Consider the following 26,703-nt stretch of genomic DNA (forward strand, 5'->3'; position numbering starts at 1 on the left):
GAATTTGTTTATTCAAGTAAGAATTTATACCAAGGCATGTGTAGACTGAAAAATTCAAAGGGTATGACTGGCTCAAAGGATGTGAGGGCATGGAACAAAACTGGATTAAAGAAGTGATTCAGAATACATTAGACATCAGTAAGGGCTGAAAATGTGAATTCAAATAAATGGATTATTTGCAATATATTTTAAAATTGAAAAAGAAGTGAGTGAAAGATATTCTCTGAGCCCTCGCATACGGTGTTAACTGTGGTTGAGTGACCCTGCGAAAGACTGAGACCTATGAAACTGAAAGAGCTAGGAGGGGCAGCTGCGGACGTGCGGGACACTGCTCCAAAGGGCGCCGCCACGCTCTGGTGAAAGACATTTCCTCATCGAGAGCGGCAAGAATTTGCTGCCTACGTCCCGGCTCTGAGCTCCCTGGGGCTGCCAGTCAAGCAGGTGAACTGTGAGAGCACAAAGGAATGAAAAATGCTGTGTGGAATGTCAAGGGCCAGGGTCTCAAAGACCGGCATCTTCCTGCACCTCGGGCGCAGCTCCATCCACCTCGTCCTTGGAGGAGACGCTCACCGGGCGACAGCCCCATAGCCCGGCCCGCTCGAGGCGGACTGCTGCAAGCGGGAGGAGAAGGAAGGGCCGCTAAGTGCCCCGCGCGGAGGTCGGGCTTGAGGGCCACGCTCCGAGCCTCCGGGGTCGTAGGCGGGTCACTCCGGGCGAGCACGGCGCGAAGGCGCGCGAGGAAACCACCACGTCCCAGGACCGCCCGCGGCCGGCCCAGTGGGCGTGACGCTATGACGCACGGCACGTGGGTGGTGCGGCGGGGCGGGGCGGGGCGGGGCGGGAGGAAGGAGTGGGAGGGGGAGGCGGAGAAAGTGGGGGCCGAGACGGGGAGAATGGCAGATGCGGTGCTGGTTCCTGAGAGCTGCCGTCGAGCCAGAGCTGCGGAGGAGTTCGGGAAGGCCGCCGTCCGGACCCCTCCCCTTCGTTCCCCCCGCCCCAGCTGAGAGGCGCCTCCGCCGGCCTGAGGAACCGTCCCCTGAACTTCCTCCGGCTTCTGCCGCCGGCGCTGGGAGATGGGCCTGGTCACCCACAACCCCGCGCCCACCGTCGCTCTGACGAGTTGAAGGTACGGACGGGCACGGGAGGAGGTAACGCCCGGATCGGGAGCGCAGGGCTCGGCTCCAGTTTCCGAAGCGCGGTCCTCTGGCCGGCCGCCGCCCTCGCGCCCCTCCCCGGGACGGAAATGGATTCGGAAGTCCCGCGGGAAAGGCGCCCCCTCCCCGCGGTTGGGGCCGGGGTCAGGCCTCGGGCTGCTTCCGGGTCCCCCAGGTCGGGCGTCTGCTTGGCCGAGTGGAGTGTGGGATCCACCCCGCACCCCTCTCTGGCCTGCGAAGTCTGTGGCGCCGGCGGCGGACCCGGCCGTGTTCTGAGGCCCTGGAAGCTGGGGAAAACTGAGGGCGGCCAAGGAGGGGCGGCGGCGGGGGCGGAGCGCATTCCTGGTGGGTGAAATCGGCTCTAACGGGACCGGCTTTCGGGCCTCGCCCCCCGCCGTCTGCTGCTTGGGGCCCTGGGGAAAGGTTCGCCCAGGAGAACTACCACCCCCTTCAAAAACGAACAAAATTAATAATGAGAATCACGGAAAACGGTGCAGCATTAGGGTAAAGTATATGTTAATAAGGGTCTCCGGAACTGTCCCCATAATGCTAAACCTTTGGCGTTCGAACCCGAACCCAGCAAGTAATGCCACTACTTTCGTGTTTTTCATTTGGATTCCACTCTGTCGTTGCTCTTTTTTCTCATTTCCATTAATGGGAGGAAAAAGAAGTTTAGGGTTCATTAGCCCCACGACGCAGGCAGTAAATAAAAGAGGGGAGAGAGTGGTCAAGGCTATATATGGGAGAAAGAAAGCTCAATTTTTTTCCACGGTCCTTGAAGATAGAAATACAGGAACGATGCTTTATTCTCACTACTACTACTCAAAATGTTGTTAGGTTAACGTTGGAAAGTATAGCGTGTAAGTGGCGCTGCAGTTTCCAACCTAGGTATTGGCTGGAAATGCTAGTTTTAAGTGTTGGTAAATAGTGGACGCATAAAGCCACCCTTTTCCCTACCGTAAAATGTTTGTGATCTTTCTTTTCCATTCTACTTTTTTGTAAGAGCACGGCTGTTGTTTCACTGTTTTCCGGTTTCCTTTTTCTTGTTTAACCTAGATTCCTTTTCCCTTTTGGGTATATGAGTCTGACGGTATTCCTAAGTTTTATTTTCAGTTTTGCCATTAACCAATGATCTCTCTCTTACTGCACATCTTACCACTTCTGCTTATAATTCAAGTCATTACCATATTTGCCTGTTCATGCTTCTTTTACGCCAGCTGTCTGAATTGAATTAGTATTTAAAGACTTCTCTATTTAGAAAACGGTGATGATCTTATGTTAATTCTTATTTTCAACTGTTCCTGCCTTGCTACATACAATTCCATGGTAAGGATTTAGAACTAAGCGTTGGATCTTAACCAAATCCTGCCCCCCCCCCCCCGCGCGCAAAAGACCTTTTTATTTGGTAATTTAGTAACGTTCAGCTTCTTAATATTCTCTTTTTTATTACTGTATACAATATAACTGAAGCTTAAATTTCGTGCGTCAGTGGAGAGTGTTTTAATGTTGTCACAGGGTGTCTTTCTGAGAAAAAAAATTACATTTGGTAAGTAATAGTGTCTTTTTTTCTGGTATCTCTGGCTCACAGAAAGAGGCCAATAATATTAACTTGGAAAACTGCAACATCATTTTGAGAATTGAAACACAACCAAATGCTTAGTCTCCAAGATAGTAACTAATTGACGTATTGTTGTTTCATTTGGGGCATGCCTCATTGGATCATTAGAGTTTAGATAAAGAACTGTCCATGTTACTGTCATCTAACTAGTGTTGGAATGTATTTTTTAAAATTTGGAATTGTGGAATTTTTTGTGCCTTTTTTCTTGACTAAATGAAACCATATTATTTTCTATTTAACATGAAAGATGATACTTCAGCATCTTAACCAAAACGAAAACCAAACCCAGCGCCATCAAGTCTATTCAGACTCATAGCAACCCTATAGGACAGAGTGGAACTGCCCCATAGAGTTTCCAAGGAGCGCCTGGCAGGTTCGAACTGCCAGCCCTTTGGTTAGCAGCAGTAGCACTTAACCACTATGCCACCAGGGTTTCCTTCAGCATCTTAGTGGCTGTTAAATGCAATTCTTAAAATTGAATGTAGGTAAAGTTATAAAGTAGTATTTTTGCAGTTGTGAATGTAAGACACTTCAGGTCACCTCAAAGGATCAAATTGAAAGACACTATTTGTTATGGGATCGCTCTGTGGTATTAAAAAAAAATATATATGGGTAATTAAGGCAAACTTTTTTTTTAAACATTTGAAAGAGACTCTTGTACATTATGGCAAGTCCTGATTTTTATCCTAAACACTTTCAATTTATTTCAGAATTTTTTGGCTTCTAATCATGTGTTTCCCTCCCCATCCCCCCTTTTTTAACTGGAGGGCACCGAGGATTGAGAATTTTCCAAGAGGGAGGACAAAGAAAATATTTGTAATAACGTGTAAAAGTTCCTAGTCAAATGTTGGGCACAGAGTAAGCTGGAGGTAAATTTTGTTGCATTTTCATTTGAATTGCCTGTTTATATTTTTTCTTTATTAAGTCTATATAGGAATTTTTAGGGAATGTTTATTGTTTTTCTGATGCAGCTAACAAGTGACAAGTGGTTGTCAAATGCAGGCTAGTTTCTTACAGACTAAACTCTGTTATCATTTGGGGCCAAGAGAAAAATTAGTCTATCTTGGACTGAAAGCCAAAGTAAAGTTGCATTTTTAAATTTATATTTGGTTGCCTATTGCATAGCATTTAGCAAAGAAGAGCATCATAGCACAGTAGTAGTTTAATGATTGAAAGTATCCATGATAATGTATGGAGTACTTTAGCTTAAAGGCTTTGGTTTAACTCCTATTTAGTAAAATGTTACTCTGATTACTTAGGAAAAATAGCTAAATTTTCTATACTTAGGCTATTTTCTTCTTCCCTCAGAAGCTAATTTTAAGTTTTCTTTGGCCATTTTTTTCTCTTAAGTCATGAGATGTCAGTTGTTTGCTGACAGAATATGCATAACATGGAAACAATACATGTGCCTAACCATACCTGCACAGCTAAAGGCTGAGGGATGATATTCCTTTGCTAAACACATATGTATTTCAGATGTTCATAGACTTCAACCCAAAAAGGTAATGAAATCATTTTTGGGGTGCTTTAAAATTTGGGTACTTGTTTCTCAATAGCTGTTATATGTCAGTGATACTTTCTGTATTAAAGTGTGAAAAATTAGCACTTTTTGATAAAATAGTTTTTGCTTGTATGGCTCTCTTTGTAGTTGCCACTAGACCTGAAGAAGAATTTTTTTATTCTTAACATTTTCTTGACAGCTATGCCATTAGCCTTAACAGCATTGTATATCTTTTCCTATTCATGTTGCTTAGTATTTTATTTTAGAAATCATTTGTTAGAGAATTACTATTTGTTAATTTGTTTAAAGTCCTACTTGGGGGAAGTTTTGTTATTCAGAAGCCTCAATAGGGCAATAAGGGGTTGTTTTAATTCTTAAATAAGTTTGTGCTTTGAATTATGAAGCAAAATACTACTTGGAAATCACCGTAGTTTGTTGAAGCCCAAAGAAACTTCAAAATTAAGTCTTGGGTCCAAAAAAACTGGAGTTGGCCTCTTAGGATTATGGACACTTAACATTTTCAGCCTCTAGCCTCTAGAGACCCCTGAGAGTATAAATAGCCCTGCTGTTATGTGAATAGTCGGCAGGATGCGAGTTGAAGAGCGACTCTGGTAGAGGTGAGCCATGAGGTAAGGAACAAGAAACCAAGAGAAGCTATTGGGAAGGTTACAGTATTAGGCTTCAAGGTAAACATTATATGCTATAATAATATATTAGATCACAAAAATAAACTACAGTTAGTATGAATCTACTGGTGATTTCTAAGTTAGGTACAGGTAGTCCCCAATTTACAATGGGGTTCCGTTCTGATGGCCCCTTCATAAGTTGGTTCTGATGTAAGTCAAATACCCCCTTTTTTTTTTTTTTTTAGTTTTCAGTGTTATTGCCTTTTATTGTCAGTATCTTTATAAATCCGATCTTTGAACTTCTGCAGTTAACATTTGAGAATGATAACATCAGCAAATTATGTACTACAACTGCAACATTGTATGTTGTGCATATTACTAATGATAAGATGTACAAAAGATAAAACCAGATGGTCGTAAGTGCGGTCCATTGTACCTCAAATATCGTATAAGTCGTGGACTACCTGTATTGGCATTTGCCCCAAAAAATGGTAAGGTGTTTTTGTCCTAAATTAAATTATTTTTATGTGTTACCTCAAATGAGATAATATATGTGAAATGTGTAATAGAAGTATAGGAGTTAACATAAGCTGTGTGATGGCAGGGGCCATTCTCTTTGTTCACTGAAAGGTTTTAGCACAGCATACAGCCTGACGATAATAGGTGCTGAGTATTTGTTAGCTGATAAGTTATATATAATATGTAAGGTATCTATATCATAACTTTCTCTACAGCAGTGCTGTCCAATAAAAATATAATGTAAACCACATATGCAATTTAAGATTTTCTAGTAGTTACAGTTAAAAAGTAAAAAGAAACAGGTGGGATTAATTTTGATGTATCTTATTTAACATATCCAGAATATTATTTCAACACACATTGAGTGACTTGATAGTCTTTTATTCATAGCAAGTCTAAGTGTGTGTTTTACTTTTAGAGCTCAATGTAATTCAGCCCACATTTCAAATGGACAGCCTAGCTCTAGGGATATTTTATATGACATATGACAGCTCCGAGAAATTTCTTATTCTTTTCTACAAAAATTCTTTTGTCTTTTTGATAGGCTTTTTCTGATTGACATGTCTTTTAAGGCCAGGCACAGAAGTGCATATGGCATTGAACTAGAATTGCTGAGTTGAATTGAAAGTTAGGAGACCTGACTTCCTCAGTTTTACAGCTGCTGAAAAATGACATTGTGTCTTACTCTCTTTTCCTGTCTATAAAATGACCTAATCTAATCTAAGAATGTGCTATCATCTGTTTCACTGGGGATTAGGATAAATTATTTCTCTGAAACACCCAGCTACTCAGATAAGACTGTGAAAAAGAGAACTTCTCATTTTTAGCAACTTGTCCTAACAAGGCTCAGTATAAAAACAAAAGGAAGAAGTCCCTGTGAGACTACTGCATGTGGAGTGTCCTGTTACCTTCCACACTGGAATCATTTACAATGAATAAGTCAATACAAGGTACTTTTGTAACATGCAGAATCAGGAGATTTGACGAGGGTGGTTTAAGCACCAGATTTTAAATTGCTGATCTATTTAAATACTGCCTGAACTAATCTAACCTTCAGTTTTTGTTATATGAATAACTGGGGCTTCTTATATAGAAATCCTTAAAATCATGAAATGAGCTCCTTTAGAAAGAGGGAATGGGAATTGGTAAGTACATGTAAGTGGGTAAGGAGAGAGAGCAAAATAATCATTTAGAAAATACTATCATCTCAGAGTATATGATGCATAGCACAATGACTGTAATTCTTTTATCTGAACCAAGAGTGGCAGTGGTTATCTGGTAAGCAGCTGAGAGACTTCTCGTTATAATAAAAACCCCAAAAATCTGGTTATAATAGCCAAACAAAATAGATGTCACCGTATACCCTTTAATCAAAAAACATAAAAAAGGGAGGAGGACTTGTTATGGATGAACATTAAGTGTCTTTGGTGTTTTGCATAAACATAGCACACTGATATCCTTAGCAAAAACTTCTGAAATCACGTTGTAGTGAGTTGAACGGTAGCTTCCAAAGTGATACATATTCACGTCCTAATTCCCAGAGCCTGTGAATGTTACCTGATTGGGGAAAAGAGTCATTGCAGATGTGATTAAGTTAAGAATCTTGAGGAGATCATCTTGGATGATCTGGGTGAGCTGTAAATCCAGTGACAAGTGTCTTTAAGAAAACAGTAAAGGGCGATTACAGACAGAAAAGGAGGACACAATATGACCGCAGAGGCAGAGACTGAAGTGATGAAGCCACAATCCCAGGAATGTCTACAGCTGCCAGGAGCTGGAAGAGGCAAAGACCAGCTTCTTCCCTAGTGCCTCCTGAGGACATCTAGCCTCCCAAACTGTGAGAGAATACATTTCACTTGTTTGAAGCCACCCAGTTTGTGGTAATTTGTTACGGCAACCACAGGAAACTAACATACAGTCGAAGGCTTCGGTAAACCAAAGATCTGTGCTTATCTTTGTTTTATATCATGTATTGTGATTATCATGGACTAGACAGTTCTTCCTTTAGAATTCTAATACTATAATATCTGCTTTTTCTTAGAAATATCAGAGGTAGCACCCTCCAGTTTGAATAGACCTAAAAAATAGATTGTATCCTATAAGACACATTTTTTTTTCTCTCGTCTTTTCTCCCCTCATTCTCCCAACTTGCCTTCCTTGTTCTTGACTTTTTAAGGTGTAGCTTACCTCGCAGGGAAGGAGGGAGGGAGGGAGTAAAATACTGATGGGGATAGAATAACAGGTTTTTGCATCCTTAAGGTTAAATTCCTAGAAGATTCCCCTCCCATTCCTTTACTGGATCTTCCTCTTCTCTTCTACATCTTAGTGTTAGAATGCCACAGGGCTCAGTCCTTACTCTTCTGCATTCACTCCATTGGTGATTTCATCCATTCTTATGATTTTATATAGCATGCATATACCAACAAGCCCCGAATTTATAACTCTAGGCCGGACTTCTTTCTGTGAATTCCAGCCTTATCGAATAGGTATTTGGATATACATTTCTACCTAGATACAAAAGACATCTCAAGTTTAAATGTCTGAAAATGAACTCTTGGTCTTAGCTTCTCTCTAAAACTAATTCTTTTCACAGCCTTCCCCATTTCATTTGATAGCAGTTTCAGCCTTCTAGTTAACCAGGCCAGTCTCCTCCTGCATTGGCCTATCAGCTCTACCTTCAAAGCTTTTGTATCAGAATACGTTCTCATTACCTCCACTGCTACCACCATGAACCATCATCATCTCCTACCTAGATTATTGTGGTAGCCTTTAAACTATCCTTCCCACTACCCCCTTTCCCCGCTATGATCTGATCTCGATACAATAGCCAGAACGATCCTTTAAACTATTTGGAGCCTAAACTGTCTATTCAGAAGCCTCAAATGTTTCCCCATCTAACTTAGAGTAAAAGCCAAAATCCTTATGCAAGTACCAGTTGCTGTAAACTCAATCCTGACTCATGGGGACCTCATGGGATTCAGAATAGAACTGTGCTCCATAGGGTTTTCAGTGGCTGGTTTTTCAGAAGTAGATCACCAGGCCCTTCTTCCCAAGCGCATCTTGGTGGACTCAAGCCTCCAACCTTTTGGTTAGCAGCCGAGCATACCAGCCAGGGATTCCAGAGTCCTTATAGTGGCCTATAAAAATCTCACAGAACCTGACCCCATTACAATCTGACCTATCTCAAATATTCTTCACCTTGCTAATTTTTCTTCAGCCATATTCTTTGAACATGCCAGGCACATTCTTGCCTTAGGGCCTTTGCAATACCCCACTTTCTAGCAAAGAATCACAATAAAATATTTAAGCAAAATGTTTAGAAAATTATATACTTCGTTATAAGGAGCCCTGGTAGACCAAACAGTTAAGCACTTAGCTGCTAACTGAAAAGTTGGTGGTTCAAACCCACCCAGCAGTTCCTCAGGAGAAAGATAGGGCAATCTGCTTCCGTAAAGATTAACCCATTGCCGTCCAGTCAATTCAGACTCATAGCAACCCTATGGGACAGAGTAGAACTGCTCCATAGAGTTTCCAAGGAGTGCCTGGTGGATTTTGGTGGATTTGAACTGCTGACCTTTTGGTTAGCAGCTGTAGCTCTTAACCAGTATTTCACCAGGGTTTTCTCCATAAAGAGCACAGCCAGGAAAACCCTATGGGGGCAGTTCTGCTCTGTTACATGGGCTTGCTGTGAGTCAGAATCAGCTGGACAGCACCTAACAACAAAATATAAAGCTAAGGAGCAATTTTTAGCAGTGTTTATAATTACCGACCTAGAATGATTTGTGGAAATATAAAAATTGGGTCTTGAAAGAGTAATAGAATTTGGATAAGCAGACAAGATGGAAAAGAGTATTCCAGGCAGAGACGCAGGCATAGGGAAACATCATGGAGGTGAAACTACGTTTTGTTAAGCTGTTTAACAAATAGATCATTTGGCTAGAGCGTGGGTTTTTTATGTCGGGAAACAGTGATAGGAGAGACCAAGAAGGTTAGATTGTAGAGGGCTTTGAGTGTCATGCGAAATTTGGAATTTATTCTTTATCTGTGGGAAGCCAGGGGAGATGTATAAGCAGACCTGGACAAAGAAACTAATATGATAGTTCAGATACTAGATGTTTATTTGAAGGCCTCATTTCAGAAGTAGGATAGTAGAAAGCACTGAGACTTTTGGCTCTGCCACAGTAGCTGTGTGGATAAATCCCACAGTATCTCTAAAACCAGTGCTTTCCAGTAGAACTTGCTGTGATGATGGAGTTGTAGATCTGCAATGCCCAATATGGTAACCTCTAGCCACATATGCTATACCAAAAAAAAAAAAAAAAAATCAAACCTGTTGCTGTTGAGTCAATTCCAACTCATAGCGACTGTATAGGACAGAGCAGAACTGCCCCTGGGGCTTCCAAGGAGCAGCTGGTGGATTCAAATTGCCAACCTTTTGGTTAGTAGCTATAACTCTTAACTACTGGGCCACCAGGGCTGCACATATACTATAGAGCGTTTGAAATGTGACTAGCGCAACCAAGGAACTGTATTTTAAATTTAATTTTAATTAATTTAAAGTTAAATGGTCATATGTTGCTAGTCATAATGTATTTGACCAGGCAGCTCTATACTTCAGTTTTCTAACTTATAAAATGTAAGGGCTAGATTAAAAGACTACTGTCATTAAAAGGATAGGTTCCACAGCCAAATAACTGTAACTGGAAAATACCCACCACCTACTTGGATAGTCAGCACACATGGTACATTGAAGGCTTTTAGATGTCTTAATTTTATTGTTTAATTTTATCATACTTATCATGTTTGCTTTACTGCAGAACTTTCTTTCTTGTAACTTCTGTTAATATCACACATGGCTAGTTTTCCTCAGAGCCATACTTTGGAAACATTTTATTAGATGAATTCCAAGATAGTTCACAGGAAAATGGAGAAGGGATTTCAGCGATAATAGACTTAATTGGGTGACTGACTAGACTTGAAGAATAAGACAAAGGAAGAGAATAAACAGTTCATGAACAGGGTCTTTTAAAAATTTTGTTCTGTATGCAATGCTAAAGCATTCCATTGGAAGCATAGAGACTACAGGAGACAATATCTTCAATTTTCAAGTGAGAGATGAGGATTTCCTCAGTAAGGATCTCAAGGTTCTTAAATATTTGCCTCATTAAATTGTCACATTTGTACTCAACACTGACATTGTTGATGTTTATTTAAAGAAATAATCATAAAAATGCTGCTGTTAGAGCCAACTTTTTTAGTAGTTAAGGATTGACCTTTTTATGAAATTTTGAGAATGTAAGCAAGAGAATGAACCAGAGGTAGATCACAACACGCTAGCCTCTATTTATTCAAGTAGAAGTATGGAATCATGGATGTTCTAGACTTACAAGGCACCTGGAAAATCATCTAGTCCCCTGGTTTTTGTTTTTGTTTTTTTCCTAATTTTTTTTTGCTTTAAGCAGCAAAACCCTTCAAAGAAAGTATTTTTTGAAGCCCTCTAAAACAAAACTAGAGCCTGTATATAAAATAACTCATTTCCTGGGTTTTAATGTATTCTTTTTTTAATGTATTTCAAGTTCTCAGATTTTTTTTCCTCCAAGAACTTTAAGATGCTTCTTATTTCTTAGTACTAGTTGAAAATTCGAGGTGAGATTTGATTAAAACGAGGCTGGTACAGTTCACTTATCTTTGCTATTTCTATTTCAATTAAAAATACAGAGTTTGAAAGTGTGTTTATATATCTTATTAGTCTTATCTGCTGAGATTGCCTGGAAGCAGTGAACACACTTAGCATCTCGTTCTTAGTTTCTGAATACCATTCTCTTCTAAATGGAATCAGGACTCTTTGGAGAGAAAGTCAATTCTAAGCTGAGGCAGGGAAAGAACAGTGAGCCTAGAACATCTTGTTGTGCCAGAAAGTAAGGAAGTGCTGGAAGAATGATGAGAATATATCAAAATGACTCAGAAGTCAGGCAAAAGGGGCTTCCATGGGTCAAATCAGGGAATTTTGAAGTTGGAAAAGCACTAATGGATGATAAAAATCATGGGTTAAAGTTTAACAAGGAGTAGAATATTTCTGTAATCTATAAACATCTTTGTATTAATTAGAAAGCAGAAACTAGTAACTTTGCAGGGGAGGAATCTGGCAGATACCACTAAATGCATAACTTATTAGGATCGGTGCAAAGCTGGTTTCTGAGGTGGAGTCTAAAGATGTCCCAGATGTCCCGCTTTTCCAAGCTGCTGTTCCAGTCCATCATCTCTGACGTTAGCTACTCCCTCTGCCTTCAGTACTCTCCCTCCTGTCTTTGGGTTTCCTAATTCACTGCAAAATCTGACAGACTCATGACCTGTATGAAGAAAATGGTGCATGCAATTGCAGAGGTTGGCAAGTCCCAAAGTCGTGGGTCAGGCGTAGGCTTCTGCTTGGCTCTCAGTCCCTGCCGGAAGGCACTCACCTTTCTTGCTCTGTAGGCCAGGAAGCCCACTACGCCGTCTCCTGTGGGTCTTTACTGCCAGTCTCTCCTTCCTTGGTGGTAGTGGGCTTTTCTTTCTGCTCTGGAATTGGTTCTCTTTTAAAGCAAAACTGACCAATCCCCTTGGTGGGCCACAATTCTCTTACTTGCACAGCCCCACCCAGTCACCTGGGTGGGAGTTATAAGACCATGGCTAGAAAGGTCATACTAGGTAATTCATCATGTTGCCACCACCTTAACTAAGTGGTTAAAAACATTGTCAGTATTGGGACAAACCATCATCATGTGTCTCCTAATATGAAGCATTGAGGAAGACACAGCATCACTTTTGTGGAATTCCTACCAAAAATACATGACTTGAATCTAATCATGAGAAAACACCAAGCATACCCAGATTGAGGAATATTCTATAAAACAAATGGTCTGTGTTCTTCACAGATGTCAAGGTCAGGTAAGACAGAGGTTGAGGAACTATTCTAGACTGAGGGAATCCAAGGAGATAAGATAACTAAATGTAATGGTTGATCCTAGATTGGATCCTGCACTGGGGGGAAATAGCTGCGAAGGACATTACTGGAACAATTGGCAAAATTTAAATACAGACTATGCATTAGAAATTTCCTAATTTTGATAGTTCTGTGGTTATATAAGAGGATCTTCTTAGGAAATCCACACTGAAATGTTCAGTAGTAAGGGATTTGATGTCTCAACTTTCTATTGATTAAAAATAAAAAAAATAAGAGGGGAGGGAGGGAGAGAGAAAGTCGGGAATGACAAAGCAAGTATAGGATAAAAGGACATAGGAAGTTCGTTGTACTATTTTTGCAACTTTCTGTAAGTCAGAAATTACAAACAAAAATTACAAAAAATAGGTTTAATTATGTAAGAATGAATACATTAATCTTACCCCTGATTAAAATATCCCGAGAACTTCAGCTAAACTGAATGATAACCAGTGAGAAACGTGGCTTTAGTAAACAAAATAATAGTCTATGTAAACACTCATGTAACTTCTTTCAGCAAAATATTACTGACTTGCCTACCATATCAATCTGTACTAAGTGCCAGGAATAGAATACAGGATTGAATAAGAAAGAACTTACCTTCAGGAAATTTACAGCGATGAAGACAGTAAATAGTTGGAGTGTCTGGAACGCTCAAACTGATAGTAGGAATTTAGGTCGGTACAGCAATTTTAGAAAGCTGTTTTAGCAGTATCTGCTAAAGCTGAATATACCCTAAAGAAACCAGCAATTCCATTTTTAAGTGTATATCAAACAGAAATAAATATATATGGTCACCAAAAGACTTGTTCTAGAATGTTCCTAGCAACGTAATACTGGCAACTACCCAAGTGCCCATTAATAGTGGAATAGATGAATAAACTGTGGTGTATTTACACAATAGAAAATTATTTAGCAGTGAAAATGAACAAACTATTGCTGTGCTCAACAATCTGGGTAAATCTAACGAATCTGATGTTGAGCTAAAGAAACTAGACACACAGAAATGCATACTGTATGATTGTATAAATGAAGGCATTTGAATGTGCAGATCATAACAAATTATGGATAACACTTCGAAGAATGGAAATTTCAGAATACTTAATTGTGCCCATGCAGAGGCTGTACAAGGATCATATCGAACAAGGGGCTACTGCATGATTCAAAATTGGAAAAGGCATACATCAGGGTTGTATCCTTTCACCATACTTACTCAATCTGTATGCTAAACAAATTATTTGCTGGACTATATGAAGAAGAACATGACATCAGAATTGGAGGATGACTTGTTAACAACGTGTGCTATGCAAATGGTACAACCTTGCTTGCCAAAAATGAAGACAGCATGACGTACATACTGATGAAGGTCAAAGACCTTCGGTGTGGATTATACCTGAATGTGAAGAAAACTAAAGTCCTCACAGCTGGACCAATAAACAACATCATGATAAATGGAAAAGAAATTGAAGTTGTCAACCTCTATGGAAGCAGCAGCCAAGAAATCAAATGATGTCTTGCACTGGGCATATCTGCTGCAAAAGACCTCTTCAAAGTTGTCACTTTGATGACTAAGGTGCGTTTGACCCATTTGACCCACACCATAGTCTTTTCGGTTACCTTATATGCATGCAAAAGTTGGAGAGTGAAAAATGAGGACAGAATAATCGATCCATTCAAACTGTGGTCAAACTGTACTTTGGCCCGCCAAAGGAATGAACAAATCAGTTTTAGAAGAAATAACCAGAAAGTTTCTTAGGAACAGGGATGGCAAGACTTTGACTCACTTATTTTAGACATATCTGTAGAAGAGGACATCATGTTTGGTAGAGGGTCAGCAAATATGAGGGAAGCTCTAGTGAGGTAGATCGACAAAATAACTGCAACAATGCACTCAAACATACCAACAATCATGAAGGTGGTCCAAGATCAGGTAATGTAACATGTAAAAGCAGCCCTTGTACAGAAGGGTTTTTAAAAAAAATGAAGAGTAGATGTGGTGTATACGGGAGGTAATTAAGGATTTGCCAGCAGGAACAAACTATAAGGAATTGTATATCTTCCTACTTCAGTCTGCCTGCCCTCTCGTACATCTTCTGACTCACACACTGCCTGGCTGTCTATTACATGTGAGCTTTTGTGTTGGCTTATCTGACTTTCTTTGCCTCTTGTCTTTAGTTCTTTCCCCATGTCTGCGTCATTCCTCATTTTCTTCAAATTACTTTTGTTTTTGTTTGTATGTTCCCAGATAAAACGTTAAAACTCACTAATGTTACAAGAGAAAGACTGGCCTAGCCTGGGACAGAATCTGGCCATCCTTCTAAGAAGCATTCTGGTTGTATTTCTTCTAAGATTGATTTGTTTTTCTGGTAGTCCATGGTATATTTAATATTCTTTGCCAACACTACAATTCAAATACATCAACTCTTTTGTCTTTTTTCATTAGCTTCATGTTTTGTAGCCTTTTGACTCTTTATGTCTTAGTTATCTAGTACTGCTGTAACAGAAATACAAGTGGGTGGCTTTAACAAACAAATTTATTTTCTCACAGTCTAGGAGACTAGAAGTCCGAACTCAGGGCACCAGCTCCAGGGGAAGGCTATCTCTCTGTGTTGGCTCTGGAGGAAGGTCTTGGCATCAGTCCTACCCTGGGTCTAGGGATCATGGGTCGAAAGGACACAGTCCGCTCCAGGTACTTCAGTCTTGGTGATAGGAGGTCACTCTTCTCTCTGCTTGCTTCTCTCTTTTATGTCTCAAAAGAGGTTGACTCAAGATACAACCTGATCTTGTAGATTTTCTCATACCTCATTAACATAACTGCCTCTAATCCTACTTTATTAATATCATAGAGGTTAGGATTTACAACACATAGGATAATTACATCAGATCACAAAATGGAGGACAGCCACACAATACTGGGAATCGTGGCCGAGTCAAGTTGACACGTATTTTGGAGGACACAATTCAATTCATGAAACATTGTATCTTCATGTCTTATTTAAAGATCTACTGTCTCTTGTTGCTTTTTTGAATTGGTCCTTAAGTTGATGCTTCACGGAATTCTGTGATTACATACGAATGCATATAATTTAATAGCAATGTTTTAGAGTTGTATTACAGCCTATTTTATTTCATTTGAATTTGCAGTGAGAAAACTATAACAATAAGCCTTTATGGTTGTTTCCCTCCTGTGTAATTCTTACTCGATTGCTTTAGAAAATACTCCCCTACTTATTTTCTTTCTTATAAAATTAATGAATATATTCTTTGTGTTTGAGTTTCAGTCTCATTTTGAGAGGACATGTTTAGAGAGGAACTAATACGAGTGCTGCATGTCCAGAGGAAAATAGACACATTTTGTTTATTTTGCCTCTTGTTCCAAGAGATGCTATTGTCCCTTCTGAGAATTAAGCTATTATTTGAAGAGGATTTTGAAGATCGCTTCTAGGATCTCTACCAAATCCAGCCTGTACTCTACTTTCTTATGTATATATACCATAAATTAAACACACACACAAAGATTTAGCTAATCAGAGGTTCCCCTCCTGCTGCCCAGGAGAAAGAGGGAAATGAGCTTCTAAATTTGGAGAAGTGGGGTGCTGCTATTAGCAATAATTTATATATTTAAAAAAAAAAAAATTTCCCAAAAAAAGTGGTTAGAGCGAAATCAACCCACTTCTCTTATTTAGACTATTAGAAGCATTATTCAGATTAATCATGAAACTTGGTAAAATCCAATTTTCGAAGATTATATTCACTCTACTGGATTTACAAAGACAGAGAGTGTACAACACTTGAGAGAATTTGGAGATCTTAAAAAGAACGGAAACAAAAATATGTTTATCCCAAAAAATCTTGATTACCCTCTTTTAACCCTTAAGTTTTTTTTTTTTTTTTTATTGTATTTCAGATGAGGGTTTACAGAACAAATCAGTTTCTTATTAAACAATTAATACACATATTGTTATGTGACATTGGCTGCCACCCCTATAACTGTCAACACTTTCCCCTTCTCGACCCTGGGCTCCCCGTTACCAGCATTCCTGTCCCTTCCTGCCTTCTCATCCTTGCCACTGGGTGGGTGTGTCCATGTAGTCTTGTTTTGTTTGATGGGCCTGTCTATGATGGAAGGGTTTAACTCAGGGGTGGCTTAGGTACTGAGTTAAATGGAAGTCCAGAGACCATATTCAGAGTTTCTCCAGTCTCTGTCAGACCAGTAAGTCTGGTCATTCTTAAGTCTTCTTCTGAGTAGTAAAACTGACTGTACATTTGTATATCAGAATCATAACTTTTTTAGAACTCCAAGGGATTTTAGCAATTAAAACCAACCCAAAACGTTTGGTTTTAATTGCTAAAATCCCTTGGAGTTCTAAAAAAGTTATGATTCTGATATACAAATATGCAGTCAGTTTTTATTACCTCAGTTTTCAAATAAGGAAATTGAAATTTCAAAATATGAAGACTTGGCTAAATCAGCAAGCCACTGAATAAAGAGAGAGAGCTTGAAGGCTCTTGGAATAACTTAGGGGCCAGTCCTAGAAGTGGCATTCATCATTGCACCCACATTGCATTGGCCAGCACGAGTAACATGGCCCCACCTAGCTGCAAGGGGGGTGGAAAGTATAGTCCTCTGTGTACTCAGGGAGCACTGGTGGTGCAGTGATTAAGAACCTGGCTGTTAACCAAAAGACTGGCAGTTCGAATCCACCATCCACTCTAGCTGCTCCTTGGAAACCCTATGGGGCAGTTCTGCTCTGACCTGTAGGGTCACCATGAGTTGGAATCAACTTGATGGCAATGGGTTTGGTGTTTGTTTTTTTTCTTTTGGTGTAATGCGCTCAGGAGGTAAATGAGACAGGCAAGTATAACATCATTTCTGCCACAGTAATTTTTTCCTATTGTTCAGATGATACAGAGAAGCTGTTACTGAACTAAAATCACAAAGCCACTTGGTGGAGCTCTATAGAATCCAGATTTCCTTAAATCAGCTTATAATATGCTTGTTTTTGAGAAGACATTAAAATAATTGAAAGGCATTTAGATTGTATTTCTAGCACCATTGCTGGCTCTTTCTCACGGGGCATCAAATAAATATTTTACCTTTCGTGTCTTACATTTTAAATAAAGATATTGATAATTGGCTTATCTTATAAGGAATGATAAAGTTAGTTAATACTCTTCACTTCTCTCCTACCTCCTAGTTCGTTGCATAGTGCCTGGGGTCTTAAAAGCTCGCAAGTGGCTACCCAGGGCACAACAATTGGTCTCTATTCACCGGGAACAACAGAGGAAGGAGAGTCAGGAATAGAGGAGGATATGGAATGTGTGGGTAATTGCCTCTGTGAGCAACTGCCTCCTTTGCCATGAGACCAGAAAAACTGGATGGTGCCTGGCTGCCATTACTGAACATTTTAGTCAAAGATTCCATAGAAGAATCCTGATCAAAAGAGGGGAGATGCAGGCCAGAATTTCAAATTCTCATGGCCTCTAGACATTCTGGAGCCATGGAGATTAGTTGAACCCCTGAAGCTATTGTCCTGAGATAATCTTTGATCCTTAAACCAAAAATATCCCCTGAAGTCATCTTAAAACTGAACAGTAGTTTAACTTAACTAGTAAAGAAGGTCTGCCTTGAGCATTGTGCTCTTTTAAGAACTATATATGGGATCAAATTGACAACAGCAACTCGAAAGATTGGATAGGAACCTTTGGGTGCAGTGAGTTTATGTTAATGAGGAAGTAACAACTCAGAAGAGGAGTTTGAGAATGGCTGTCGGAAAAACAGCACAGGGGTAGCGTCTGACTTCCTCTAACTTCCGGCGGGGGTTGGGGGGAGGGTTGGAGGAAGAATCAAGATCAACAGCCCAAGGCTGATTCCTGTGAGGCAAAGGTCAGAGATGCCTTCTCCCTCTGCCATCTTTACCAACTCTGACACCAACCGGTCCTTCCACAGCACTCTCTACTGGGTTCAATAATTCATTGCAGTGGCCACACAGAACTTACAGCCGATATTCATGATTATGGGGTTTATTAGGGAAGTAACAGTTACAGTTTAGGTTCAGGAACACTCAGGATACAGTTCTTCCATCAGGACATCCTCTTCTCCACTGTGCTTGGAGGCACGCCTCTCCCTGGCCCTTGGCCTCTGCCCATAGTCATTCAGCTTTCTCTCTTCCTGGGCTAGGAATCCTACCACGCCAGGTCTCTGCTACCAGTCTCGCTGTCTGCAGTGTTAAAGTTGTCTCTCTCTGTCTCCTGGGTCCAGGAGCTTCTCAGTGCAGTGATCCTGGGTCCAAAGGATGCACTTTCTGCTCCTGGCTATTCTTCCTTGTTGGTGGTAGGGTCCTTTTTTTCCTGGGTGTCTCATTTCCAGCCCAGTGGGATGGTAAACCTGACCAGTCCCCTTGGTGGGCAGTTACCCTGTCTGCACAGTTGCCATGTCCTACCTCGGTGGGAGTTACGTGACCATGATAAGAAAAGCCACACAAAAGCACCACCATTGCATGGCTCAAAGAATATAATTATTGTCACTAAATTGTACATGTAGACACTGTTGAATTGGTATGTTTTGCTGTGTATATTCTTAACAACAACAAAACAAAATTTAAAGGAAAAAAATACTTTTCAGTGGAAATTGGCATTTTAAGTGAAGCTGACATAATAATACTGTAGTATCTCTATCTAAGGAGCACTCGTGGCACGATGGCTAAGCTCTTGGCTGCTAACTGAAAGGTTGACAGTTCGAACCCACCAGCCACTCCACGGCAATCTGCTTCTGTGAAGATTTACAGCCTTGGAAACCCTGTGGGGCAGTTCTGGTCTGTCCTGTGGGGTTGCTGTGAGTTGGAATCAACTCAGTGACAATGAGTTTTTTTGGTAACTCTGTATCCATTCACATCAATGATTGGAAAACCTGGTGGCATAGTGGTTAAGTGCTATGACTGCTAACCAAAAGGTCGGCAGTTCAAATCCTCCAGGCACTCCTTGGAAACTCTATGGGGCAGTTCTGCTCTGTCCTATAGGGTCGCTATGAGTCAGAATCGACTCGACGGCAGTGGATTTTGGTTTTGGGTCTGTATACATATTTGGAGCCCTGTTGGCACAGTGGTTAAGAGCTTGGCTGCTAACCAATAGGTCAGCAGTTCAAATCTACCAACTGCTCCCTGGAAACCCTGTGAAGCAGTTCTGCTCTGTCCTGTAGGGTAGCTGTAAGCCGGGATCAAATCTATGGCAACGGGTTTTATATACATATTTATATTCAACTGCCCACTGAATATACAATATTGATTAGCTTTTTTCTTTTTTGTATAATGTGTTTTCAATAAGTGTGATAGATTATTTAGGCCACCTGTACACATCGTCATTATTTTTGCATTATGAATCTGAGCTATTGGCTTCAGGTTGATAGCTGTTTTTTAACCCTCCCAAAGACTTAACTTTTATGTAAAGAGCTACAACTTCTCATCTTAATGAAATAGAAGTATGTTCTAACTAAAGTGTGGATGTGAATGTTATAGTAATAGCATAAATTAGTGAAAGCAGAAAAAATTTATAGAAACTGATGTTAAATTTTACTGACAAGTTAAATTCTGACCTCTCATCAGTAGCAGTTAACCTCTTGTTGTCCTTTAGACTCTTTGGAGAATCTATTGAAAGCCATGGAGGTATCTTATTCCAAGAATATACATGTCTTCACAATTCCATACATATAATTTCAGATATTTCATAGATTTTTCGGAAGTCTTTCCATGCATTAGCTGCTGCGTTCAAGCATTTTTACTCTTTTCCAGACATTTGTTGTATCACATTTACTTTGTTAGCAGGCTGTATAAAGAAGTGTTTAATGAGTCAGTTTTTATAGAGTCTGTTTCATAATGTTATTTAGATAGTGCGAATGGTTATACAACTTGAAGAATATAATCAGTGTCACTAAATTGCATATGTCAAAGTTGTTGAAATGGTGTATTTTTTTTCTGTGTATAGTTTCACCCCCTCCCCAAGATAAATTTAAAAACAAAGAACAGCACAAAATCCTATAGGCTTGGCCCCCAAAATAAGGCTCCTACTTTTTTGTAACCTTAGGTACCAAAAATAAAAGTCTCATTAAAACATAACTAAAAATTTCACTCTATAGTCATTGTCGGGTTAAAGGGTTATAGTGAGGTCCGCCCTTAACAATCTATGGTATAGAGATGATTGTTGTTAATAGCCGTTGAGTCAGCCATGTACAACAGAACTAAACGTTGGCCAGCCCTATGCCATCTTCAGGAGCCTTGGTTTGCTCAATTCTTACAATGATGATAAGAGAAACTTCTTAAATTTCTGTATCTGTTAGTGAATCATGAAAGTAGCTGAGTTGGTTTTCACCAAATTTAGAGGAAGTCTTGGGACAATATAATAACTGTTAATGTTTTCATGCGTATTCTTCCAGAAATTGTGTATGCATATGCAAGCCTGTGTGGGTTCATACTATACATACTATTTTGCAGTTATGTTTGTTCACTCAGCATATTATTATAGGGGTCTTTCTGTATTATTACATATAAATTGTGGTTCATTTCTTTTTACCAGTTCCCTATTGGACGTATTAGTTATTTCTGGGTTTTATGATTTTTGTTTTGTTTTTTTTTTTTGCTTCTGTCAACTATCCTGCAGTGAATTTCCTTGTATAGTATATGTTTGCATACTTTCAGCCTATATCTTCTGAAGGATAACCTCTTACATGTAAATTGCTGAGTCAAAGAAAATTTTGAAGTTTGAAATACCACATTGCTTCCCCAAAATTATGCTGATTTGCACACCTCTCAACTGTATATGGGAGCCCTGGTGGCACAGTGGTAAAAGAAAGAGTTCTGGTGCTAACCAAAAGGTCGACAGTTTGAATCCACCAGCCACTCCTTGAAAACCCTGTGAGGCAGTTCTACTCTGTCCTGTAGGGTCACTGTGAGTCAGAACTGACTCACTGGTAATAGGTCTGGTTTTTAAGTATGTGTGAGAATGCTTATTTCACTACACATACTCCCTGACACTTTATAGCTTTGGTCAATAATCTAATATGCATAAGGATGGTATCTAATGTCTGAATTTTAATATGTTTAGCTATGATTGTTACTGAATATTGCTTACTGTCTTCCTAATTTTTATAATTCCTTTTCTCCAAACTGCCTTTTTGTATCTTTGTTCTTTTTGGTATTAGATTGTACATCTTTTTCTTATTAATGTGTGAAAGCTGTTTTATATTAAGGAAACGTGTTCTTTATTATATCTGCTTTTCTAATTTATCATCTTTTTTTTTTTTTTTTTTTTTTTTTTACTGTATAATCCCATTGCTGTCAAGTCGATTCCGAATCATAGCGACCCCATAGAACAGAGTAGAATTACTCTGCTGGGTTTCTAAGGCTGTAAATCTTTACAGAAGCAGACTGCCACATCTGTCTTCTGCGGAGCGGCTGGTGGGTTCGAACTGCCAACCCTGCAGTTAGCACCCGAGCACTTTAACCACTGTGTCACCAGGGATCCTTTTTTTATAATATAGAAATATTAAATTTTTAGTATTCAAACTTTATTTTCTTTTGATGATTATATGCTCTAGTTTGAACCTTTCGTCCCAGTATAAGAATTAATAGCATCCCCACTCACTCTTACAAGGCTTTCATTTGAATAATAAATTATATTACTATTGAACTTCTAGACATGTGTATTTTGAAAAACTCCCTAGGTGATATTGGTTAAGGTACCACTGGTTTAATATTTTAAGTGATAAATTCTAAGGATAAGGTCCAAGATAGATTGCATGTATAATTCTGTTCTATGATACATGTATTGAACCCTGCAGAACTAAAAGCATTTGAGATGTAAAAGAAAGGAAAAATGTGTAAAGAAAATATGCTGATAATTTTTGTAATACCTGCCTTTGCACTCTATATTTTTCTTTGAATTAAGAAACTATGCTGGAAATAATGGGAAAATGTAAATTGAAGGAACATGACTAAAGTTTGCCTGAGTGTAATGTTTTCTAGGTTTTCTTTGTCTTGGGAAACCAGTGTATTACTTTTTCAAGGGCATGTGTGGATATCAATCAGCTCAGAAAACTTTTTTTTTATTTTAACCTTTTAATTGTGATATAACAGTCATCCAGAAAAACACATGAACCATGAGTTTGTAGGTCAGTGATTTATCACAAAGTGAACATACCTTTGTAACCACTATAAAGGTTCTCTTCTGTGCCCCCTCCCAAGAGGTAGCCACAGTCCACACTTCTAACATCATAGATGAGTTCTTCCTGTTTTTGAACTTTATGTAAATGGGGTCATACAGTTTGTATTCTTTTGGATGAGGTTAATGTTTGTTTTGTGTATAGCAGTATTTTTTTTTTCATTGTTGTATACTGAAGTTGAATATACCACAATTTATCCATTGTACTGTTGGTGGAAATGTGAGTTGTTCCCAGTATTCTGGCTATTACAGCTAACACTGCTATGAACATCGTTATGTATGTCTTCTGATGCATGTTGGCATTCATTTCTCTTTTTCACTTATTTCTAGGAGTCAAATTGCTGAGTAATAGGGTAACTATATGTTCAAATTTGGTAGTACTGTCAAACAGTTTTTCAAAGTAATTGTGCCGTTTTATATTCACACTGGCAGTGTAAGAGAGTTCCTGTTCCTCCATATCTTTTGTCAACACTTGGAAATGTCGACCTTTTAATTTTAACTATCCTGCTGCAGATGTAGTGGTTCCTCAGTGCAGCTTGAATGTGTATTTCTCTGATGACTAATGATGTTGAACACTTTTTCATATCCTTTTGTGAAGTGCCTATTCAAGTCTTTCTCCCGTTTTTCCATTGGATTTTCTGTTTTTTTCTTACTTATTTGTAAGTGTTCTTTACATATTCTGGATACTAGTCTTTTATTATTTATATGTGGCAAATGTCTTCTCTCTTAATACTGCTTCTTGATTTTATTGTAGTCTGATTTATCAGTCTTTTTTATGGTTAGTACTATGTATGTTCTCTTTAAGAAATCTTTTTATTCTCTTCCATTGTCTTCTAGAAGCTTCATGGTTTTATTTTCACATTTAGATCTATTAAACACCTGCAATTTATTTTTATGCATGGGGTGATCTATACATCAGGTTCCTTTTTTTTTTTTCCCCCTCAGGTGGATAACCGGTAGAACTAGTACTTTATTTTTTTTTTTTTTAAGGCTATTCTTTCTTTAGTGCTGGAAACCTCGTGGCATAGTGGCTAAGTGCTACGGCTGCTAACCAAGAGGTCAGCAGTTCGAAGCCACCAGGCGCTCCTTGGAAACTCTATGGGGGCAGTTCTCCTCTGTCCTATACAGTCGCTGTGAGTTGGAATTGACTCCACAGCAGTGGGTTTGGTTTTTTTTGTTTTTTCTTTAGTACTCAGCAATACCACATTTATCATAAATCAGCTGTCCATGTATATGTGGGTCTTATTTTGGGGCTCTTCTGTTTCATTGGTCTTTGTATCCCTACTTGTGACATACCACACTGTCTAAATTACTGTAACTTTATAAGTCATTATATCTGGCGGTGTAAGATACTCTCCCACCCCACTTTATTCTTTCTCAAGATTATGTGGGCCATTCTTAGCCTTTAGTATTTGCAGTACGTTTTATAATTCGTTTGTCAATTTTTTAAAAGAGCAGTGAGGAATTGTTGAAGTCAGAATTGATAATGATCAGGCATTTTATGATGATCATATATTTTGTGGAATATTTTAGTAATGATCAGGTCAGAATACACATGTCCTAGTTGCTATTTCAGCATAGGTGATTTTATATTCTTTTGCAGACTACCTAAGAAATTGGCCTTATATTAAAAAAAAAAAAAAAACTAATTGTTAAAGAACCTACTTGTTTGAAATTTCATAGTGAGTTCGTAAGTTTTTAAAAACATGCAGAAGAATACAATTAAGTGGTCTTGTTTTTTTTCCTCCCCCTCAGGGCATCTATGGTAACAGCCTCCTTTAAGTCGAACTTTTTCAAGAATTCTCTGAAGAAACCAAGTATGATTTTCTTATATCATGACATCATCTGAATGCAAGAACAAGAAACAGGTTTTATCTCTAAATATAATGAAGGGCTGTGTGTAAACACTGACCCTGACTTAATTCTAATGAGCATTTTAGACATGAGTTTACATCGGCAAATGGGTTCAGATCGAGACCTTCAGTCTTCTGCTTCATCTGTGAGCTTGCCTTCAGTCAAAAAGGCACCCAAAAAAAGAAGAATCTCAATAGGCTCTCTGTTTCGAAGGAAAAAGGATAGCAAACGTAAATCAAGGGAGTTAAATGGCGGGGTGGATGGAATTGCAAGTATTGAAAGTATACATTCTGAAATGTGTACTGATAAGAACTCCATTTTCTCTACAAATACCTCCTCTGACAATGGATTAACTTCCATCAGCAAACAAGTTGGAGACTTTATAGAGTGCCCTTTGTGCCTTTTGCGGCATTCTAAAGACAGATTTCCTGAGATAATGACTTGTCATCATAGATCTTGTGTGGATTGCTTACGACAGTATCTAAGGATAGAAATCTCCGAAAGCAGAGTTAATATCAGTTGCCCAGAATGTACTGAACGGTTTAATCCCCATGATATTCGTTTGATATTAAGTGATGATGTCTTGATGGAAAAATATGAAGAATTTATGCTTAGACGGTGGCTTGTTGCAGATCCGGATTGTAGGTGGTGTCCAGCTCCAGACTGTGGGTAAGAAAATATTGTTTGTTTTTTTCTTGAAGTAAATTTTTTTCATTATGGATAAAATAAGAATTTGCTGACTACTGCTCAAAAATCTTAAGATGCCAGGGAATTTATTTATTCAATAGACCAACATACATTGAGTACATGCTGTGTTTCAGGCACAGTGTTAGTTAAGGCAGGAATCCTATATTATTCATTTTTATATATTATCTGCATTTCATATTCATTTAAGAGCATTTTCAGAAGAAGAGGGTATGATGGTTGAGTATAGGATCTAGTTGTGTACAAAATTGACTTTCCCTATCGATTTGAAGAATTTTTATTTTGGTGTAACAGATAAAATGATCAGGATTTTTTTCTTTTTTTGGGAAATTTTTGTGGTCATAAACTTAAATGACCCTTAAAAGGGGATTTTAACATGTTACAGTATGATATGCTCATATTGATAGATACTAGCATTTGCTGGTCTCAAGATCTCAAGATCTAGAACTTATGTAATATTTCAGTCTGCTCAAGTTTTTGAGTAACAAATACCATTTTCCCAACATTAAAAAAAAAAAATGCCCATTAACAGTAGAATGGATAAATACATTTGTTTTAGTGATTACCCCTTGAGAGGACGAGGAGGGGATGTGAACTCCGAGGGACAATCAGAGGGCTTCTGAAGCCGCTGATATATAAGGTAACCATAGGTTCTGGTTTGCCCAAGGTAGTTCTGATTCTTGCTTATTGTACTAGTATAATTTTTATTAGCAGTACCTTTCTTTCTTAAGTGTTTTATTTAGGCTGTGAATTATATGATCACCATACTGATCATGTTCTTGTGTGGTAGATACGTGGGTATCATTTTATTCTTTATAAATTCTTTGTATGTATGACATATTTCTCAGTAAAATTTTAAAATTTTTCAGAAACTCATTTGGGATATTTTTGCATATTTTTTCTCATGAGACTCTGTTATTATAAAAAATGGCTTAGATCTATTGGTCCCTTCCCACTCGGAACAAAGGAGAATGAAGAAAACCAAAGACACAAGGAAAATACTAGCCCAGAGGACTAAATGAACCAGAGACTCTGCCAGCCTAAGACCAGATGTGCCCAGCTACCAGCAGTGACAGCCCTGACAAGAAACACAGTAGAGAGTCCTGGACAGAACAGGAGAAAAATGTAGAACAGAATTCAAATTCACGTTAAAAAGAACAGACTTAGTGGTCTGTCAGAGACTGGAGGAACCCCAAAACTATGGCCCCTGGACGCTCTGTTAACCCAGAACTGAAACCGTTCCTGAAGCCCACTCTTCAGGCAAAGGTTAGGCAGGACTATAAAACAAAAAATAATACAAGTGAGGAATGTGTTTCTTAGTTCAGTCAGATATATGAGACCAATGGGTAGCTCCTGTCCAAAAACAGGATGAGAAGGCAGAAAGGGACAGGAACTGGTTGAATGGACATGGGACCTGGGTTGGAAAGTGGGAATGTGCTGTCATGTTGTGGGGATTGCAACCAATGCCACAAAACAATGTGTATAAGTTTTTGAATGAGAAATTAACTTGAGCTATAAACTTTGAAGTAAAGCAC

At 39.0% G+C, this 26,703-nt stretch overlaps 1 protein-coding gene across 3 annotated transcripts in view; it reads left to right on the top strand.

Annotated features, from left to right (window-relative positions):
* Positions 1–1,036: 1,036 nt before the first annotated feature.
* The window catches only part of RNF19A (ring finger protein 19A, RBR E3 ubiquitin protein ligase), a 51,054-nt gene continuing 25,387 nt past the window's right edge, over positions 1,037–26,703 (top strand). For 2 of the 3 annotated variants that reach the window (XM_049853767.1, XM_049853769.1), the window contains exons 1-2: positions 1,037–1,126; positions 24,365–25,132. In XM_049853767.1, coding sequence (XP_049709724.1) covers positions 24,459–25,132 — 674 coding nt within the window. In that variant the 5' untranslated portion in view covers positions 1,037–1,126; positions 24,365–24,458. Of the gene's footprint in view, positions 1,127–12,676; positions 13,971–14,945; positions 15,087–24,364; positions 25,133–26,703 lie in introns of those variants that run through there. The other variant, XM_049853768.1, reaches the window with a different exon arrangement.

This window comes from Elephas maximus, chromosome 15 (assembly GCF_024166365.1).
Source record: "Elephas maximus indicus isolate mEleMax1 chromosome 15, mEleMax1 primary haplotype, whole genome shotgun sequence".
Classification (NCBI taxonomy): domain Eukaryota; kingdom Metazoa; phylum Chordata; class Mammalia; order Proboscidea; family Elephantidae; genus Elephas; species Elephas maximus.